Source organism: Camellia sinensis, chromosome 5 (genome assembly GCF_055761805.1).
Source record: "Camellia sinensis isolate YWXY chromosome 5, ASM5576180v1, whole genome shotgun sequence".
In the NCBI taxonomy this organism is placed as follows: Eukaryota; Viridiplantae; Streptophyta; class Magnoliopsida; order Ericales; family Theaceae; genus Camellia; species Camellia sinensis.
The window spans coordinates 50,253,067-50,273,965 of NC_138965.1; the positions used below are offsets into that span (position 1 = coordinate 50,253,067).

Consider the following 20,899-nt stretch of genomic DNA (forward strand, 5'->3'; position numbering starts at 1 on the left):
ATAGGTAGATGAAGTGGGAAAACCAGCATTCAAGTTCTAAAATCTGCCTAATTGTACCTTTATAAACTAAATTCAAATGCTAAAATCTGCCGAGCATTAAATAACATTGATAAATAAATAAAGTCTCAAAAACTTTGATTTGAATTCTGCAAAATGTCAGTAGTTTCAATTTCAACTGCATAAGCAATATACATTGTAAGAATTGCAGATTTAACAATAGCAATATTGTTCATATTCATCGGTGCCCACATGTTTGTATTCAGAAATTTACCAATATCAAAAGCCAGCATTCCCATCACTAAATAAACATACTACATAAAATACAGAAATCTACGCTTTGAAATCACAATTGCAGACAGCAATAGATAAGTTGATTTTGTTTTACATCAAAATATCTGGTTTACTGCTATTCTCTCTTGAGAACAAAACAAATCAACTAAAACACAAAATGTGATCTGAGTGTCATCCGCTAAACTAAAAATTGCCAAACACAAAGCCCATGTTGCTTGGCTATAACACATCCTCGTGATAGAGATGAAGTCCCAGACCAAAACGAGCACAAGCTCGACGAAATGCCATTGCTTCTGCCTTCTGCACTGGATCTCCATAGCCTACATCGTTTACAGGAGCAGTACCTGTTGACTCCTTGTATATCTTATCATAAACACACAAAACAAAAGTGAAGAGCAACCGAGGTCAGTTCCCTCACACATATATTTTCCTATTGTGATTCATAAAAATTAAAAAAAGAAAAAAAAGAAAAGAAAAGAAACAGGAAGGAGTGAGAGAGAAAGAATTGGCACATATTAAAAAAAAAAATAGTAATAATGTTGAACAATCTTATACATGCAAAAGAAATAAATAAATTTATATTAACACGTTATATAATAGTTTTTATATAAAGACGTGGTTACAATATCTAAAAGCCACCAACCATAAATTATTTAAAACCCATTACATTCTTTCTTGACATTAGAAAAATGGACATAACAACCTTAAATAGGGTAATATAATAAATAAATGAATTAAAATCTGTCAGACAGTTCATAAAGCACAGGTGCATTTTACATAAAGATGCATTTCAGTTCCTTGAGCCCTTGACCTAAGATGAGTTTTTAAACTGATTATACATGCCCCTTCGTGTTTCTTTCCTCTCATTCCTTCCGTCCACTGAGAACAGACACAAACTTTTAATAAAGGATAGACGGATGACGTAGAAAGGCAAGGATTCCAAAAACAGCCCATTTAAAGCCCATCATTAGCCAATAAAGGAGCTCTTGCATAGAAAGTCATGTTTGTTAGAAATTTTAATTTTTAGGAGTTTCTACTTTCGTTAGAATTTCCCTAACAAAAATTTTAAGTCAAGCTAGGAGTCCTTTCCAGGGCTACTATCTAGCCAGTTATTAGTTTATAAAATTTTTATTGCTGGAACCTTACATGGTTGCTTTATTAGATGGAACAATTTTGAGAAAGTTTATCTTTGCGATCGTCTAGTATCTACATATCAGGCTCCTTTCTATAAAGGATATTAGAATAGAGTGAAGAGTTTCTCTTGATTAAAAATTAGTGTTGAACTCTTGTACTGATTTGAGCGTGGATCTCAATTGATCACTCAAGAAATAAGGTACTTTCCCTTTATTAATCTTATTTGCTGAATTTCTATTATTGCAAATCTATTTAGTTTCTTTAATTTGACTATCTAGTCTGGAGGACCAATGCCTGGTAACCATTATGTTTCAAACCTTAACTCCAAATCCTTGTTTAAATCTTCAAAGCCACACTTTTCCTTGTGGTACAGCCACAGAATCAAAGAACTATACGTTGGGATAATTCGGTTTAAGGAACCACAAATTATAGTTAAAACAACTTATATGAAAGGGAAAGAAAATCCATCAGTAATGACCCCTGGTTGATATTTCAGCAACATTACCATCAACTTTAATAGGTACCTGTTTTCTTCTTTTTAACAAAGAAATAAAATCTACTTCTGCCAATATCTTTTCCTCATTCAATGCAGATAGCGCCAACAGAAAGAATCTCAGAAAGCAAAATGCAAAAGAGATCAGAGAAACTAATACATTAGAAATCATGCCATATGATAGTACCCTTCAGCAACTTCCATTGATTTTAGGCTTACATAATAGGTCTCCAAGCCAACCACTGAAATTGGTAGCCCCAGCCCCAGGTATGCCAGAACAGTTAAGAACTTTAGGACAGGGCCTTGTCAATTGTTACAACCTACTCTAGCCTATATCTAAGGGGAAAAAGAAAGGGGATCACTCCTGACGCTCCACATGGGGCTCAAAACTCACAACCTCCAAGAGATGCAACATCTGATGCATTAATAGACGCACTATCAATTAACCAAAGTTACTACACTATAGAAGAAAGCAATGGACACTTATTATTAAAAAATCAAGTCAATTTAATGAAGTGTCATCAAGCCTGAATCTTGCCTGCTCTACACAAGCTTTAAGAAAGCAGAATAATTTGGTTTTGACTGTCAGGGTCGCTCCTGCCTAAAGAAAAATTAAGCTCAATATGTAACTTGATAAGTCAGAAAAAAATTCCCAGCAGTCACCAGTGAGATAGCAAAGTTAACTAGATATATTAGGAGATACTATAGACTTCCATATGATGTTCGGCATCAGCAAGGTAATGACTTGAAGCAATGACACTCAGCAACAGAAAACATTTTCAATAATTCACACTCAAGCAATTTGAAAACATAATCTTGTCAATCTTCACTAACTAGAACAATACCAGTCAATGTCCAGAAGCGGACTAGGTATGAGTACGTCACTACTACCAATCTAAGATGCACGCATATTGTGATACAAATGAACAAATTATGAAGCATAAAGCAGCAATGGTACCTCAGCATCAGTCCCATACAGCGTGACACGGTAAACAACAGACACAGACTTGCCATCAGCTGAATACATTATGCTTCGAACCTCACCAGACCATTCTACAATAGATTGAGAATTTGAAATGTTTTCAGCATTCACAGATCTCAGTGCCCCTTGCAATTGGAATTAAAATCACTTGGTGAAAGAAAAATAGTGAACTTTAACGTACCGGGAGCATGTAAGTTCATAATCCGATTCACAATATGCCTAGCAAGAATGATAAGGCAACTAGAAATGTCAGATAACCTTCCTTTCCAAGTACTAAACATTAGAGCTAAACTCTGATTACTACATTATAAATTGGATTAGTGTGCTCCTTACATAACAAATAAAATGTAACGTTGAACAAGAAAAAGTTCATAAGATAAAAAAATAAAAAATAAAAAAACTCATACTTTAGATTATTTTAGCCCTTTCAAGATTGTTAACAAGAAGTTTCAGCACCATTCCTGAGTAAAAGAACTATTAAAATAAAAAAATGAAGTATAATATTATAAAAAGAGGCACCAACAGGGTGCAACCCATGTACAAAAGAAAACCAATATCATCTATACGTCAAAAACCTATTCAAAGGTGTCCACAAATCCAAAAATTGGTTCAAAGATGGGCTAAAAAGCATGGACACGGGCATTGGCACAGGCATGGACATCGGACATAGTGATTTTCACGAAAATAGGATATGGGCATGGCAGGGATATGACAACAAATATAAATAAACACATTTTTATCCACGAACAACCAAAATTAATGAAAAACTAACATTAATTCAACATGAAAAAAAACCATTCAATCTATAATTTAAAATATGTTACATGGACTCGGGTACATATATCGGGTGTGGGTGTGTATCCAAACGTCAGACCTTCATAAATTTAAATCTTAGAATATTGGGATACGTATCCAAAATTGGATATGAGTGCAGGGATGCATCATATACACATACATATTGCATATTATATAGAAATGTTGTAAATTATATAGAAATATACTTGAACTTGAAAAGGATTCAGAAAAAATATGAAATTTCTATATCTAATTCATGTGAGAGGCTAAAAATATTGCTTTACTAGCAAATATGAGTTTCTTCTTCTCATAAATTGTAACAAATTAAAGGATCTGAGTGTCTAAATTGGATACGAGTGTCGGACACATATCTCATACCCTTACCCATGTCATATCCGGTGGACATGGGTATTGTGGGGTAAATAGAAGAGTTTATATAACACATACACAATACAATCACAAGCCATTACATCACAAATGCCAAAAGAATCAAAGTTCAATAATGAATAAATCATGGATCAAAAGTACATAAACCCCCACTATTTTGTTTAAGAATTAATATGGTGTTAACATTTACCAAAAGAACCGGAAATTCCACAGAACTAATGTGAATGCAAGCATATAATAGGAACATTGGAAAGATGAGAGAGGCAACGACGACACATTTTGAAATGATAAAATGTTAGTGTTGGCTGTATTTCGAAACTTCTATCTACAAATAGACACCGTTTAGTTTTTAGATTAAACAATGCCCAATTTGGTAATCCAAATCATTCATTACTCACTTGGAACAAGTGAAGCCTCTGATTAATAAAGAAAATAAATTAAAAGGCAAAAAGAGACTTAAACATGAACACAATGCATTCATTAAAATTTCAAGGCTTTGATGCCTCAAATTACATGAAATGGTATAAAAAGAGAGGGCTTGGAACCCTTTACCTATAACACGCCATGTCTATAAACACAGAAAAAGATTTGCAAATTCTTACACTCCATTTGGATTGAGGGATTTCGTGAGAAAAGAAAAGAAAAGAAATTAAGAGAATGAAATTTCACATATCTTGTTTGGATGATTAATAGTGTGAGTAGTGGTGAGAAATGAAGAGAAATGGAAAGAAAGACAAATCACTCCAAACTTAAGTTTTGTTTCTCGTCCAAAGTGGTGAGAAACAAAGCAAATAAAATAAAATAAAAATTATAATACCTAAACTACCCGTCTAAATACGAAGCAAATAAAATAAACAGAAACATGTATCCTGTTTTAATCAGCATATCCATCCAAACAGAAGGTAAGAAACCATAATCACTTCCTTTCTTTTCTCATCTCCCAATCCAAACAGAGTGTTAGAGATAATAGGAAAGCCCTGCTCATCTGATCAGCTTGGTCTTTTGCAATTTCATTTATCTCATTTAGCATCACCGCCATAGGCCCTTCATGTGTCATCTCTTGATTGAGCATTTGGCCTCTTATTATCTGCTGACCCCACATGGCATTTGATCTTTATCAAGATAACTTCTTGGTTAGAACTTAGAAGCATGAATCCAGTGTAGCATCTTATTCATCTGCTCCGTAGATGCTACTTCTTGATTGGCTTTGAGTTTTGCAAACACATGGGACTTAGATATTTCCCTGTAAGTTTGTATTCCCACTGTAGGCTCTACACGTATCATTATCCCAATCAATCCCCAAAACTTTGGTTTACTTGAAATTTACGTACCAAAAAATGCCCCCTCTCATGATTCGTAAGTAGGTTTTTACTATGTGAATCATGATAACTTTAAACTTCTATTTTTTAAAAACATTTTTCTTTTATGCGTGGGCTTTCTTTCCATAGGTGACCCTCTTTTTCCTGTGGGCTACTCTTAACTTGGATCATGGGCTTTTCCTTTTTGTTTTGTGCATGGATCCCTTTTTTATGGGTCTATTAGGGTGTGTTTGGAAACGTTTACGTTTTTAGTTTATATTTACAAAAATTTTATAAACTGGTTTTTGTTTATTTTTAGAAAAATATAAACTATAAACGCGTTTGGTAATTGACAAAATATTTTAAAAAATTTTAAAATATAAAAAAGAATGAGAAATGACAAGTGGCGGCGGAAGACGGTGGTGGAAAGTGGTGACAGTGGGTGGTGGGTAGCTGGTGGTGGTGGTGGGTGGGTGACGGTGGCGGGTGGTAGCGAGTGGGTGGTGGTGGTGGTGGCGGGTGGTGGTGGCAGGTGGGTGGCGGATGGCGGGTGATGGTGGGTGGTGGCGGATGGGTGGTGGTGGCGGATAGGTGGTAGTGGATGGGTGGGTAATAGTAGCGGGTGGTGGGTGATAGTAAGTGGGTGGTGGTGGTGGTGGTGGTGGCGGTGGCGGGTAGTGGTAGCAGGTGGGTGGCAGTGGCAGGTGGGTGGCGGATGGTGGTGGGTAGTGGCAGGTGGGTGGTGGGTGGTGATGGTGGGTAGGTGGGTGACGATGGCTGGTGGTGGGTAGTAGCAAGTGGGTGATGGTAGGTGGGTGACGGGTGGGTGGTGGGTGGTGGTGGTGGTGGTGGTGGCGGCGGGTGGGTAGGTGGCAGGTGGCTGGTGATGGTGGGTGGCTGGTGGTGGCGGGTGGGTGGCGGATGGCAGGTGGTGGTGGGTAGTGGCGGGTGGTGGTGGGTGGGTGGGTGGGTGGGTGACGGTGGCGGTTGGTAGGTGGTAACGAGTGGGTGGTGGTGGCAGGTGGGTGGCGGGTGGCGGGTGGATGGTGATGGTGGTGGTGGTGGTGGCGGTGGTGAGTAGGTGGCAGGTGGCTGGTGGTGGTAGGTGGCTGGTGGTGGCAGGTGGGTGGTGAGTGGTGGTGGCAAGTAGGTGGCGGGTGGTGGTGGATGGTAGTGGCGGGTGGTGAGTGGTGACGGGTGGATGGCAGGTGGGTGGTGGTGGTAGTGGTGGCGGCGAGGAGTGGGTGGTGGTGGCGAGTGGGTGGCAGGTGGGTGGTGAGTGGTGGTGGCAGATGGTGATGGGGGGTGGGTGGTAGTGGCGGAAGACGGTGGTGAAAAATGGTGGCGGGTGGTGGCTAGTGTTGGGTGGTAAAAAAAAAACTCAAAACTCAAAACGGAAACACATTTTTTGTATTTTCATTTTTTGGCTAAATTTATAAACTGAAACCACTGATTTATAAATCAAAAATTTTACCAAACAAGTTTTTATTTGAGTTTTTGAAATTTTTGTAAATATAAACAGAAAACTGAAAACGTGAGTGTTACCAAACGGCACCTTACAGTCTGAGGGAAAGTTAATTTTCATAGGCTAACCTCATCATCGTTTTTTTTTGGTTGAAGAGTTTCAACTAAACTCTTTCTCGGTGCTTTTTGAAGAGTTCTATAGGGACTTTTATACAGTGTTCTAATATATGACCCAACTATTTGTGCAGTCCACCTCTTTGGAAGCCAACAGTAACCAGCATCCACCTTTTAGTTTTTTAGGTATGGATTTGTATCCTTTGTCTTCTTGTTTCATCCTTTCTTATTCAACGTTGAGACCCTTATTCTTTCTTTTTTCTTTTTGGGTCTAGATTCTTTGACTTTCTTGGTCAAGAGAGAAGCAAGAGCTCTGTTCTTCTGTTTTAGGCTGTCACGTACATTTATGTGGGTTATTAATCAAGTATTGAAACCCTTTATCTGAAGGTGTGTAGCTGTTTACTTCAACAATATTCTGGTTTTCAGTTCTTCATTAAAAAGACCCCCTATTGCTTTCTAAAGGAAGGCTCACGACTTCGATTTTCAACCTATGACATAGAACTTTTTGCAATCATTTGAATATTAAAGCATTAGCAGCATTATTAGTACAAAGGGTGTGGGAGTACATTCTCAACTCTGATGAATGATCATGAAGCTCTCAAGTACATAAACAGTCAGCAAAAGTTGAATAAGGGGCATGCTAAGTGAGTGAGCTATTTACAATGTTTCACTTTCACATTAAAGCATGAAGTCAGTACTCAAAATAAGGAGGTCGATGATTTAAGCACAAGGGTTTCACTTGTAACAATAATGAGGGCAGAAATTCTAGAGTTTGACACCCAAAGAATTGTACATGAATGATGAATATTTTGGTCCTATCATGCAAGCTGCGGTGGCTGGTGAGTGTAATGATTACTCCATCAAAGAAGGTTTTCTTTTCAAAGGGTCGCAGCTCTGTGTTTGTGACTACTCTTTAAGGGAGAAGATTGTCATTGAACAGCATGCTTTGGGATATTCTGGTTGGGATAAAAGCATTGCATTGGTGAAAGAAACTTATTACTAACCAAAGTTGAAGCGCAAAGTACCTAGGCATGTTCAGATATACCGTATTTGCCAACATTCAAAGAGAGGAACAACCAATGCAGGGTGGGTTTATATGCTCCTCTCCCGACTCCATCCAAACTGCATGGACTGATGTGAGTATGAATTTCGTTCTCGGTCTTCCACGCAGTCAAAGGTGTTAAGATTCAAAATTCTATGAAGCATGGACACCTCTCTAGTGGTCACGTACTGGTGTTCAACACATGCCGGACATGGACATGGAAAGTCTCAATTTTTCTTGGGTTGGACATATTCGGGACACATGATGTCCGAATTTTATTTTTTTTTACCCGAGTAGCATTTGATGAACTTGATGAGAGTAAGGCCAAGTTTGGGAATTTGTAAAAAAGCCAAAAAGTTAAAAAGTTACTCAAAAAGTTAAAAAGTTAACACTATTCACCAAAAGTCAACAATTACGGCTGCACAACTCTCAATTCGAATTTTTCCCTAAAAATCAATTTTTACAATTTTTTATTACACATTTTTCCATAAAAAGTCAAAAAGTTAACCCAAACATCCATATTTTCAACCTCAATTTTTTAGTCCAAAAAGATAAAAAGTGCACTTATTTAGACACCCCAAACAACCCTTTTAAGTAACTAGGTTCATTAGATATTTTTTATTAGTGAGATATCCACCTTTTGTGAAATAGTTTGGTGAAAAGTACTTTCGTTTGTTTTGAAGGACATTTTGTTTCCAATTTTACCCTTTAACTTATTTGTTGACTTTTTTTTTATCTATCGATTTTCGTTGACTATCTATTCAAATTTTTTCCCTATCTGTTTAATTTTTTTTTATCTTATCTGTTTAATTTTATGATCTTTTCAATTCAAAGTTTATTCCTATCTATTTCAATTTTTTTCCCTGAATTTTATATGTTGAAATTTTATCTATTTACTTTTTTGTATTTTTTTTTTCTATCTGTTGAAATATCAAGCTAAACCAAATCCAATCTGTTCAAATATTTATATCTATTCAAATATTTCTTCTCTCTCTCTCTCTCATCTGTTCAAAAACATCATCAATAATAACAAATCTTATTTGTTCATCATCATCGAATCCTATCTGTTCATCATCATCATCATCATCATCATCATCAATAACAATATCAAAAAACTTAAAAAAAAAGAAAACAAAAACAAATTTGTTAGTATCTCTTTCCACTTCCAAAGTAATCGTCTTCCTTGTCAAAGTCTTCCAAAGTATCTCCTTTCATTGAGACCTATGTCAAATATATATACACTATACCAGTAAACTTAAAGGGCAAAAATATTAAACAAAAACCAACACAAGGCTTTCGAATATGTAAATAGATAATCACTTACAAACACATTCAGTGAGATTCATGATCCAGAAAACACATTTAGTTCAACTTTCTTCAGCTAATTCACTAATCATCTCCAATCCTTCACCAATCATTTCATCAAAATTGTAGCAAATCAAGGGAAAGGAAAAATTTCCAACAAGTTAACAATGAAACAAGTACGAACCAAATGTCAAACTCAAATTTGAAGAATTTTTAAGAAGAGTGAAAATTTGAGATGGTTTTCTTTAATCAAAAATGGTTTTAGAAAAAGATTTTTAGGATTAAACCGAAACAAACAAAGATATCAATGTAAAGATTTGCTTCAAATCTAGAGATAATAATAGTGTTTCAGATCAAGCCTTTATAAAGAAAACACAAGCAAATAAATGTAATTGCATGAAACAAGAGAGCGATGAAGAAGAATAAGAAGTAAATAACAGTGTTGCAGTCCCAAAGTTTGGAACAGTGAGAGAGAGAGTGAGAGAGAGAGAGAGAGATGCTTTCATGGCCGATCCAAGAGCGTTGATGATATGTTGCAGAGATTTAGAACGCTCCAATACCAAAACGACACCATTTTGTCAAGCAGAGATCTTCTCTAACTTTGTCAAGCTCTAGATCTAGAAGCTCAGCTACCGCCACACTGCCAGAGTCCGACACTAACCACCCTTCCCTCGTTGCCGTCTTTCGCTCCTTGGTAGTAACCGAAGAAAGAAGACCTAGATCGTCTCGCGACGGTGGCAGTGGTGGTGGATCTGGATTTCAAGGCCGGCGGTGGTGAAGCTATGGATCTAGATCTCACGATTTGGATCTCATGGCAGATGAGGGCAGCGGAGCAATGACGAAGGAGGAGCAACGGTTGAGAGAGAGAGAGAGAGAGAGAAGAGAGTGATTTTCTATTTATTCACTACTGTATATATGATATATATAGGATATTTTGGTCATTTTATCTAAACTTGTTCTTTTGGACAAAGTATTCCAGTGCATAGACCTTTGGCCTGACAAAACTGAAATTTGGATTTATAGACTGAGTGTCATAAAATATTTGGCATAAATAAATATATGATATTCTAATAAACATCATATAATAAATAAATATAATTTTATGTATTACATGCAAGGTTTCAAAAAGTGGTGTTATGTAACGGTTGCGGCCATTACGTAACGGTTGCGGCCGTAAGCACTACCCGTTACACCTGTTTTTGCGGTGTGACGGAAATTCACATGTAACAGCCTGTTACACACATTTACAATATTTTGAATAGCTTCCGTTCAACAAAAAAAAAAAAAAAACTTACAAAATATACATAATACACATTCTGCAATATTCAGTAGCTCAAAAATAATTTTTATTTATGTCTCAATTTTTATTTTTATAATCATTTCATTTAATAATTGTAAACATTTTTGATTTAGTTAGTTCAGGTATTGGTCAAAAATAATTTTGTAAATATTTAAAATCAATTATTCTTAAGAAATAAATAAAAATAAGAGGTAAAATATGAATTTATGACATATAAAGTCATTAACTATTGAAACAAAATGTAAAAAAACTCCTTTTATAGTGATTTAAAAATATGAAATATATTGGATCATACTTAAAAACTAACAAAAATTGATCAAAATCAATTTTAAATCCCAATAAATACGATTCTGAAGAAAAACAAAAAATGTGCGTATCGGGTAAGTTTTATTCAAATTGTGTAAAAAATAAAAAAAAATTCATGGTTCCGATTACCGCAACTGTTATGCTACGGCCTTTACACCTTACAACCGCAACCGCACCACCGCAACCATTTTTTGAAACCTTGATTACACGCGTCCCTCGCATGTCGTGTCCTGTATTTTTAAAATTTTTACACGTATGTGTATGTGCTTCTTCTTAGGATTCAATTATGGTGGTGGTGAATCACTTATCCAAAATGGCACACTTAATTCCCAGTCATAGGACGATGGATGCATCAAATATAGCAAATTGGTATTTTAAAGAGATATTTTGTTTATATGGCATCCCTTGGTCAATTACTTTTGATTGTGACTCAAAGTTCATTGGACATTTATGGAGGACTTTTATGGAAGAAATTAGGGACTAACTTGCGATTTAGCATCTTATCATCCCAAAAAAAAATGACCAAATAAGTGGTTAATTGCAGTTGGGATAACTTGTGGCGATGCTTAATTGCAAACAAACCTAAAGAATCGGATTTGGTACTACCTTATGCTGACTTTTCTTATAACAAATCTAAAAACCACACTGCTCAACTGAGTCCATTTGAGATTGTTAATGGACAAAGTCCAAACACTGTTTTCGATCTAGTTCCCATTACAAATTCAAAGAATGCTAGCATGAGAGCTGAAGAAATGACTGATAATATCATGTCCATACATGAGAAAGTGTGATGACAAATTGAAATAACCAACACAAAGATAAAGCAGTTGCAGATGTTCATAGTTGCAAGGTTACTTTTAAAATAGGAGATCAACTGTGGATTGTATTAGCAATAGATTGAGTTCCAGCAAGTCTAAACTATAAGTTGCATGATCGAAAAATTGGACCCCGTAGAATTTTGAACAAAATCAATGCTTACCAGCTGCAGTTGCCAAACCACATGCACGCCTCAGATGTTTTTAATGTCAAGCATCTCCATCCTTACAACGGTGACTTGTCTGAGGATTTAAACTTGAGGGCAAGTTTCTCGCAACCAGGCGGGTCTGATACAGTGGTTGAATCCTTCAAGTAAAAGGATTTGCGTTTTCTAAACACAGAAGTTATGGAGTCATCGTTTCAAGATTGAGAAGTGATAATATTCAAATTTTGTTCCTATATAAACTTGGCGTATCTAATCAAGAGGGCATATTGAAGTTATCGAATATTTATTTTCATTATGTACTCATTCGTTATCTATAAAATGATTAATTTTTTTGCTGATAGTAAAAAATAAAAAAGTAGTATCATAAGCTATATTCAGCTTTATCTTGGGTTGCTTGGGTATTTATACTCTAGTTAGTTCCTCCTTCATCTACCTAATTGATCTTCTAATCTTCTATGCACCACTGACACTGGACCAAAAAAACCCCAACTTCATGTTTATTCACAGCCAAAGGTGGACAAGACTCCAAAGGCAACACGTCCATCTCTTCACACTTCATAAATTGAGAACTATCCAAGATTGCCAATTCTAATCCACCTTCTTCATTCTTCTCCACCGAAGCTCCATCACCCATATTTACCACTCCAATTAACCCCTCCTCAGCAACAGATTCTCTTAGCACTACCCATATAGTGCCTTCCTCTTCCGATCCTTCTAATTTCACTTGACTTATAAGAGTACTCTCTTCAAAGAGTAAACCATTACTCAAGCTTCTCCTAAAATGACTCATTATTAGCACTACCCATATATATACTCTACCATTTCTAAAAAATAACTTACTTTTAAAAATTGCGTGAGTCAATTCAAAAATTGTAAAATATAAAACAATATTAACGTCGAAACAAACGGACAATATGTCTATTTAGCACAGTGAAAAGTAACATTTCTATATAACAAATTTCACAATTTTTGTAAATTCTGTTGAAACATTTTAGAGAGAGAGAGGCAGACCAGGGGATGTATTTGACGGGGAAGCCATCAGATTCGGTGCGAACCCTGATGAGGGAATCGGGGACTTTCTTGTTGAGTTCTTTGAGGATTTCAGAGAGAGGGCGGCTGATTCCAGAGGTGGGAACTAGGTCCTCCAGGTCTTCTTCTTTTTCTGATGACGGAATCGAGGACTCTCTCATCGTCGCACCATTCGAAGAAAAAGAAGAGGCCTTGGCTTTGGCAGCAGCGTAACAACGTTTAGAAGAGCTTCGCAAAACCAACAACTATTCCCAACCAGCTGACACTGATGATGATGATTTTGCTACACATTTCACTCCTCTCGTCAGGGACGATGCCATTTTGCTCCTTTCTTGCTCTGTCTCCTCAAGGGTTTATAATACCCCCGAGACAACTTTTGGTTTTGAGCTCCATTCACTTGTTTGTTGGGGCATTTCCCCAACTAAGCTAAAATAGTAAATCAATTCTCAAATTAAGTCTAATTTTCAAAGAATTTTTAAAATAAGTTAACTCATGGTTCACAATCGCGATTTCAACATGTTTTCGCCTGTCCCGCGTGGAAGTTGAAAATTCTAAAAATCGTGATTACGAAAAGCGATTTTGATTAAGAAATCGCGGTTACAAAACGCGATTATAATTAACTTTTTTTCCTTTGAACTCGCTGTTACAAACCACGATTTCATCCCAAAAAAAAATTGTTCTGAATTCGCTGTTGAGAACCCTGCTTTTATGAAAAAAAAAATTGTTCTGAACTCGCTGTTTGTAACCACGAGTTTATCAAAAACCATTTTTCTTCTGAACTCGCTGTTCCAAACTACGTTTTATGAAAAAAAATATTTCTTCTGAACTCGCTCTTTCGAACCACGCTTTTTGGCCAAAATTTTTTTCTCCTGATATCGTTGTTATGATCGCTTTTAGCGTAAATTTTTTTTTTTAGTTTCAATTTAACTGAACTGTAAAGAAGAAATTTTTTATTTTTTGTTTCTGTTGTCATTGTTTTAGTGATAATGTATTTCAGAATAATTTTTTTTGTTAAAATTGTTTTACTAAAACCGTTCTCATGTTAATTTTTTTTTCTTTTCTTTTGTCTTTATTTTGGGTTAGAATGTGTAATTCAACATTTTTTTTTGGTTTGACTAAAATAAATTTATTTTATTTTTTCTTGTGTTTGTTTTGGGTTAGAATGTAATAATGTAATTCATAAATTTTTTGAGCTTTAGTAAAGCCGTTTTGATGTAATTTTATTTTTTTTTTATTTTTTCTTTGTTTTAGGTTAGAAGGTGTTATTCAGTAATTTGTTTGGGCTTTAATAAAGCCGTTTTCATTTAAATATATATATTTTTTCTTTTGTCTTTGTTTTGGGTTAGAAGGTGATAATGTAATTCATAAATTTCTTTTCGCTTTACTAAAGCCATTTTCGTGTAAAGTTTTTAATTTTTTATTTTTTTCTCTTGTCTTTGTTTTGGGTTAGAATGTGTTATTCAGAAATTTGTTTTGGCTTGACTAAAGCCGTTTTCATGTAAATAATATTTTTTTTTTCTTCTGTTGTCTTTGTTTTGGGTTAGAAGGTGATAATGTAATTCATAAATTTCTTTTCGCTTTACTAAAGCCGTTTTCATGTAAACTTTTTTATTTTATATTTTTTTCTCTTGTCTTTGTTTTGGGTTAGAATGTGTTATTCAGAAATTTGTTTTGGCTTTACTAAAGCCGTTTTCATTTAAATAATTTTTTTTTTTTGTTGTCTTTGTTTTGGGTTAGAAGGTGATAATGTAATTCATAAAACCTTGAGGAAAAAACACATACATCTCCCACAAAAATACATAAGTAGTACAGACATAAGTCTCGGACAACAATACATTGTGGACACCATAAACTGAACACACAATACATAGATAAACATAACAGTTAGACAGACAAATATTAGCCAGACAATCTGACAAACTCATTACGGAAACACTTACTCTAAACAGACATCACATATTAATGCATGACCTAATATTGCCGAAGTGTAGACATTAACACCTAATTCGCGCTTAAATCGGTAGGTGGCTCAGAGTCTGAACAATCCGAAAGCTCAGCGTCAGAAACAAGCTGAGGATTCTCCATGATACCCTTGATAGCCGCATCATTTGGTTCTGTTTTGTTCTTCTGGGCATCCTTCTTAACTATGTATAGCTGCATATCGCGGGCTAACCTACGGCGCATTTAAAAAATCTCACGTTGTAGTCTTTCACATAGTCGATCAACACTATCAGGATCTTCCTTTTGGATCTCAACAGAACATGCTTTTGGCCCTTTCAATCGATTTTCCCGACATAATCTTTCCATTTGGACTCGCTCTATAAATAGTGCGGGCCACTTTAGAAGTCTAGCGTTTACTAAACCATATCTTGTTTGATTATCTGATGGTTGCTCCACCAAACCACATGGATCTCGATAGTACTTGGGCATGACAAAATGTCGCTTCCCAAACCTATCATGATAAGCACAAGAGGCATCTAACAAAGGAAATGGTGTTTCATCTTCATCATCGCCACTTCCCCTTCCCCTTCCCCCTCCTCGTCGTGAACTGTCACCTCTTTGCAAGTTCCTACCACCTCTGCAGTTCCCACTCCCTCCCATGAACCATGTAGCCATGCTAATTTTTTAAAACAAATGAATGATAATTTCGTAGGGCGAAATGAGTTGTAAGGTTGTGTCTTCACCTTTAGTCGTTTATATAGTTGGCTATGAACAACTTTAGAAAGATGGCCCTGCATGACAAGCCCACATATACGAACAAGGTATGAGTCGTCAGTAGAATGAAAAAACAGAGAAAAGGAAATATTGTGTACCAAGTCACATGACTTGATAATCCATCTGCATATACCAACAAAGTAAGGGCATGCTCACTGTAAGGTAAATCAGTGAATTCACTGTTGCCATGTGACTTTATGAATTGAGAATCCCACATATATCAAATTGGTGTTGAGTTGTCACTGTAATAAAAAAATTGAGCAAAAAATCGAGAAAACCAAAGCCTATGCACCAAGTCACATGACTTGACAATCCATCTGCATATACCGACAAAATAAGGGCATGCTCACTGTAAGGTAAATCAGTGAATTCACTGTTGCCATGTGACTTTTTGAATTGAGAATCGCACATATATTAATAAGAAATGAGTTGTCATTGTAATAAAAAAAATCGAGAAAAAAATCGAGAAAACCAAAGTCTGTGCACCAAGTCACATGACTTGACAATCCATCTGCATATATTGACAAAATAAGGGCATGCTCACTGTAAGGTAAATCAGTGAATTCACTGTTGCCATGTGACTTTCTGAATTGAGAATTCCACATATATTAATAAGAAATAAGTTGTCACTGTAATAAAAAAATCGAGAAAACCAAAGCCTATGCTCCAAGTCACATGATTTGACAATCCATCTGCATATACTGACAAAATAAATGCATGCTCATTGTAAGGTAAATCAGTGAATTCACTGTTGCCATGTGACTTTCTGAATTGAGAATCGCACATATATTAATAAGAAATGAGTTGTCATTGTAATAAAAAAATCGAGCAAAAAATTGAAAAAACCAAAGCCTGTGCACCAAGTCACATGACTTGACAATCCATCTGCATATACCGACAAAATAAGGGCAAGCTCACTGTAAGGTAAATCAGTGAATTCACTGTTGCCATGTGACTTTCTGAATTGAGGATCCCACATATATTAATAAGAAATGAGTTGTCATTGTAATAAAAAAATCGAGCAAAAAATCGAGAAAACCAAAGTCTGTGCACCAAGTCACATGACTTGACAATCCATCTGGATATACTGACAAAATAAAGGCATGCTCACTGTAAGGTAAATCAGTGAATTCACTGTTGCCATGTGACTTTCTGAATTGAGAATCCCACATATATTAATAAGAAATAAGTTGTCACTGTAATAAAAAAATCGAGAAAACCAAAGCCTATACTCCAAGTCACATGACTTGACAATCCATCTGCATATACCGACAAAATAAAGGCATGCTCACTGTAAGGTAAATCAGTGAATTCATTGTTGCCATGTAACTTTCTAAATTGAGAATCCCACATATATTAATAAGAAATGAGTTGTCATTGTAATAAAAAAATCGAGCAAAAAATCGAGAAAACCAAAGCCTGTGCACCAAGTCACATGACTTGACAATCCATCTGCATATACCGACAAAATAAGGGCATGCTCACTGTAAGGTAAATCAGTGAATTCACTGTTGCCATGTGACTTTCTGAATTGAGAATCCCACATATATTAATAAGAAATGAGTTGTCATTGTAATAAAAAAATCGAGCAAAAAATCGAGAAAACCAAAGTCTGTGCTCCAAGTCACATGACTTGACAATCCATCTGCATATACTGACAAAATAATGGCATGCTCACTGTAAGGTAAATCAATGAATTCACTGTTGCCATGTGACTTTCTGAATTGAGAATCTCACATATATCAAATTGGTGTTGAGGTAAATCTGTTTGTGTATAATTAATTGTAAATAGTGATTTTGACAAGCAAATCAAGTAAAACCAATTGGGTTTTAAATTCCTTACTAGAGTCATCATTTTGACTGGACTTCCAGGAATTGGAAGGCGACTCTTTCTTCTTTCTCGATGGAGATTGAAATTCTTTACGTACAGGATCCCTATTTCACGAGCCCCAGTTAAGAGAAGCTTTTCACCGAGCTACCTGTTCTGTTTTATGTGTTGTTCAAGGCGGTTGTTCGTTTGTATGAACTTTATTTAGTTCCCCAACTGGACCAACCAGTTGGCTTTGAGCTTGTTTGTCCAGCCCCCCAAGTTTAGTTATTTGTCAACCCCCCGTTCCTTACTAGAGTCATCATTTTGACTGGACTTCCAGGAATTGGAAGGCGACTCTTTTTTCTTTCCCGATGGAGATTGAAATTCTTTACATACATGATCCCTATTTCACGAGCCCCAGTTAAGGGAAGCTTTTCACCGAGCTATCTGTTCTGTTTTATGTGTTGTTCAAGGAGGTTGTTCGTTTGTATGAACTTTATTTAGTTCCCCAACTGGACCAACTACTTGGCTTTGAGCTTGTTTGTGCAGCCCCCCAAAGTTTAGTTATCTGTCAACCCCCCGTTCCTTACTAGAGTCATCATTTTGACTGGACTTCCAGGAATTGGAAGACGACTCTTTCTTCTTTCCCGATGGAGATTGAAATTCTTTACGTACAAGATCCCTATTTCACGAGCCCCAGTTAAGGGAAGCTTTTCACCGAGCTACCTGTTCTGTTTTATGTGTTGTTCAAGGCGGCTGTTCGTTTGTATGAACTTTATTTAGTTCCCCAACTAGACCAACCACTTGGCTTTGAGCTTGTTTGTCCAGCCCCCCAAGTTTAGTTATCTGTCAACCCCCCGTTCCTTACTAGAGTCATCATTTTGACTGGACTTCCAGGAATTGGAAGGCGACTCTTTCTTCTTTCCCGATGGAGATTGAAATTCTTTACATACATGATCCCTATTTCACGAGCCCCAGTTAAGGGAAGCTTTTCACCGAGCTACCTGTTCTGTTTTATGTGTTTTAAGTATTCACATAATTCAACATACATTAATCCATTCGTTAATCCAGAACATTCATTAACTCATTACAATTCAATAAAGAAAGTCATGAACTAATAAATGTGCGGTTATAAATGTAGTTATTTCATAAATTTCAGGTTCATAAAACAAATACTTGAAATACATCCGTACGTTAGATGAACAACAGCATTGTCTTACATTCCAGTAACGAAGATATGAGACAACATACAAACATATATGAAAGATAAAGGTGTTTGATTTCTCATTCCTCATTTGACATGTAGTAGTCAGAGAGATATTTTTCATTGTTTAAGACATTATTTCGCTCAATCACTGTCAAATCTCTGTTGCTTGCTTCTGCCATTTCGGTGGCTAGCTGAAGCATGAAATGTCGACATCTCCGCATCAACATTCTGTTGTTCTCCTTCTTAATTCTGCTAACTGTTTTTTTATAGTCACTCACATTTCGTCTAGCCATGGTCAATGAATGACGATGAGGTACCGGTGCCCCAAAGTTACGTAGATCATTAAACAATCCTTCTTGCTCCGTTACCCTGAACGCCCATTCTGCTCGGATACCAGCATAATAATCCTTCGGACTCGAGTACTTTTCGCTCTTGTAGTCATAAGTAAATGGAGGTAGCAGCCACACTTTCGGATTTCTTTGCTGGCGTGAACTTCCTGCACCTCTTGAAGACATTGTTCATAAAATAAACAAACAAATAATAATAGTAATTGTAGATATATTACTATTGTTATGACTTGAACAAACATCATACTGGGGGTGTCGCTATTTATAAACATCATACTGAGGGTTAAGTAGAGATGATCTAGTGACGATAATGCATGCTGGGGCACTATGGAAGAAGTGATACCCGTGATATTATTTTTTAGCTTTTCATTTCATGCAATCCTGAGTACCCGTGACTTTGTGTACCTGTGATGTAGTCACAGACGTGGTTGTCAGATAAAATCATAATTGTAAACCAGAGGATGACAATGCAATCCCTTCATATTGGAGCAGTGAGTTGTCAAATAAAACAACATGCAGTGAGTTGTCACATCGCCACATGAAACTATTTTTTCATGCTTACTTTTTTAATACAGTAAGTAGTCACTTGAAATTGACGATTTCAGTACAAATTGGTGTTTTCAAAAAATTATAAATGAAATTAAATGCTTAAATTTTCTTTGTTTTAAAGTAATATTCTTCATAAATAGCTTATATTTTATCTTATTTTCACTTAATGAACTTCACAGTCATTCCATTTTTTCCTCTTTGCATTTTTTGCTTCTTTTTATATTCGGTAAATTACACTTTACTCCTTTAGTCCATCACATAATTGTTTATCAACACTATTGCCGTGTGGTCGTATTGATGTGACTTAGATGAATTCTGAAATGTGATAAAAAATAAAGCATTTATTTGCGCTGCAGAAAGTCACATGCATCACGAAATGTGAGGAAAAAAGTAACAAATTTTTTTTTTCATAAAAGCGGGGTTCTGAACAGCGAATTCAGAACATAATTTTTTTTCGATGAACTCGTGGTTTGTAACAACGAGTTAAAAACGAAAAAAGTTAATTATAATCGCGTTTTGTAACCGCGATTTCTTAATCAAAATCGCTTTTCGTAACCACGATTTTAAGAATTCCCAACTTTCACGCGGGACAGGTGGAAATATGTTGAAATCGCGATTGTGAACCGCGAGTTAGCTTACTTTGGGAATTCTTTGAAAACTAGGCTTAGTTTGGGAATTGATTTACTATTTTAGCTTATTTAGGGAAATGTCCCCTTGTTTGTTTGGTTCCAATCAATTTTTAAAAATTTGAATTTTTTATTTTTATCGTTTTTTTTTTAATTATTTGTATTGAATTTTTTTTTAATATTTTAAACAAATTTTTTACACTTAACATCAATAAAATTTAAAAGTATAATATTTGTGAAAAATAATTTTTAACAATTTATAAATATCAAAAACCAAAAAAAAAAATACGAAATTTGAATATATTTTTGTTTTTTAAAATATATTTTTTACTATATTTTACGTAAATCTAAGTTAGGTGTATTTAAAAATTAAAAAAAATTAATTAAAATATTAAAACAAATTCATTAAAAATAAAATAAAAAATACGAAAAATTAAAAATTAAATTTTTTTAAAAATTAAATTAAGTAAATTAGAACCAAACAAGGTGATTCTTTTTTCTTTCTATTTTTTTGGACTCTGTGTTTCTTGTGTACTCACGTCAAAGAATAATGTTATATGCACCAATTTATGTACTAATTAGTGCATCAATTGATGATGTGACATAATTTAAGAAGTTTTTGGTATTTGTAATGTAATTAATGAGTGGGGTCAATAATAATGTTAGTACACTAGTTAGTTTACTAATTGGTGCATGTAATATCACTGTACATTAAATGTAAGT

At 35.4% G+C, this 20,899-nt stretch overlaps 1 protein-coding gene across 2 annotated transcripts; it reads right to left on the bottom strand.

Annotated features, from left to right (window-relative positions):
- Nucleotides 1-225: 225 nt before the first annotated feature.
- LOC114274947 (DNA repair RAD52-like protein 1, mitochondrial) lies at nt 226-13,319 on the bottom strand. Of its 2 annotated transcripts, none has more exons than XM_082868868.1 (4): nt 12,905-13,319; nt 3,082-3,119; nt 2,877-2,971; nt 226-654 (listed from the first exon to the last, which is right to left on the bottom strand). In XM_082868868.1, the coding sequence occupies exons 1-4, from the start codon at nt 13,081-13,083 to the stop codon at nt 511-513; spliced, it is 456 nt and encodes a 151-aa protein (XP_082724994.1). In that variant the 5' UTR covers nt 13,084-13,319; the 3' UTR covers nt 226-510. The 2 variants fall into 2 exon arrangements, with proteins under 2 accessions (XP_082724994.1, XP_082724993.1); XM_082868867.1 differs by having other exon boundaries at nt 3,082-3,200.
- Nucleotides 13,320-20,899: the final 7,580 nt, after the last annotated feature.

Excerpts from the sequence above, each read along its gene's own strand:
- LOC114274947 (XM_082868867.1), bottom strand. The coding sequence starts at position 13,083 with ATGAGAGAGTCCTCGATTCCGTCATCAGAAAAAGAAGAAGACCTGGAG. Across the intron at positions 3,201-12,904 it reads CCCGTCAAATACATCCCCTG|TAATCAGAGTTTAGCTCTAA; the intron begins GTCTGCCTCTCT and ends TTTATAATGTAG. Across the intron at positions 2,972-3,081 it reads TATGAACTTACATGCTCCCG|AATGGTCTGGTGAGGTTCGA; the intron begins GTACGTTAAAGT and ends AATCTATTGTAG.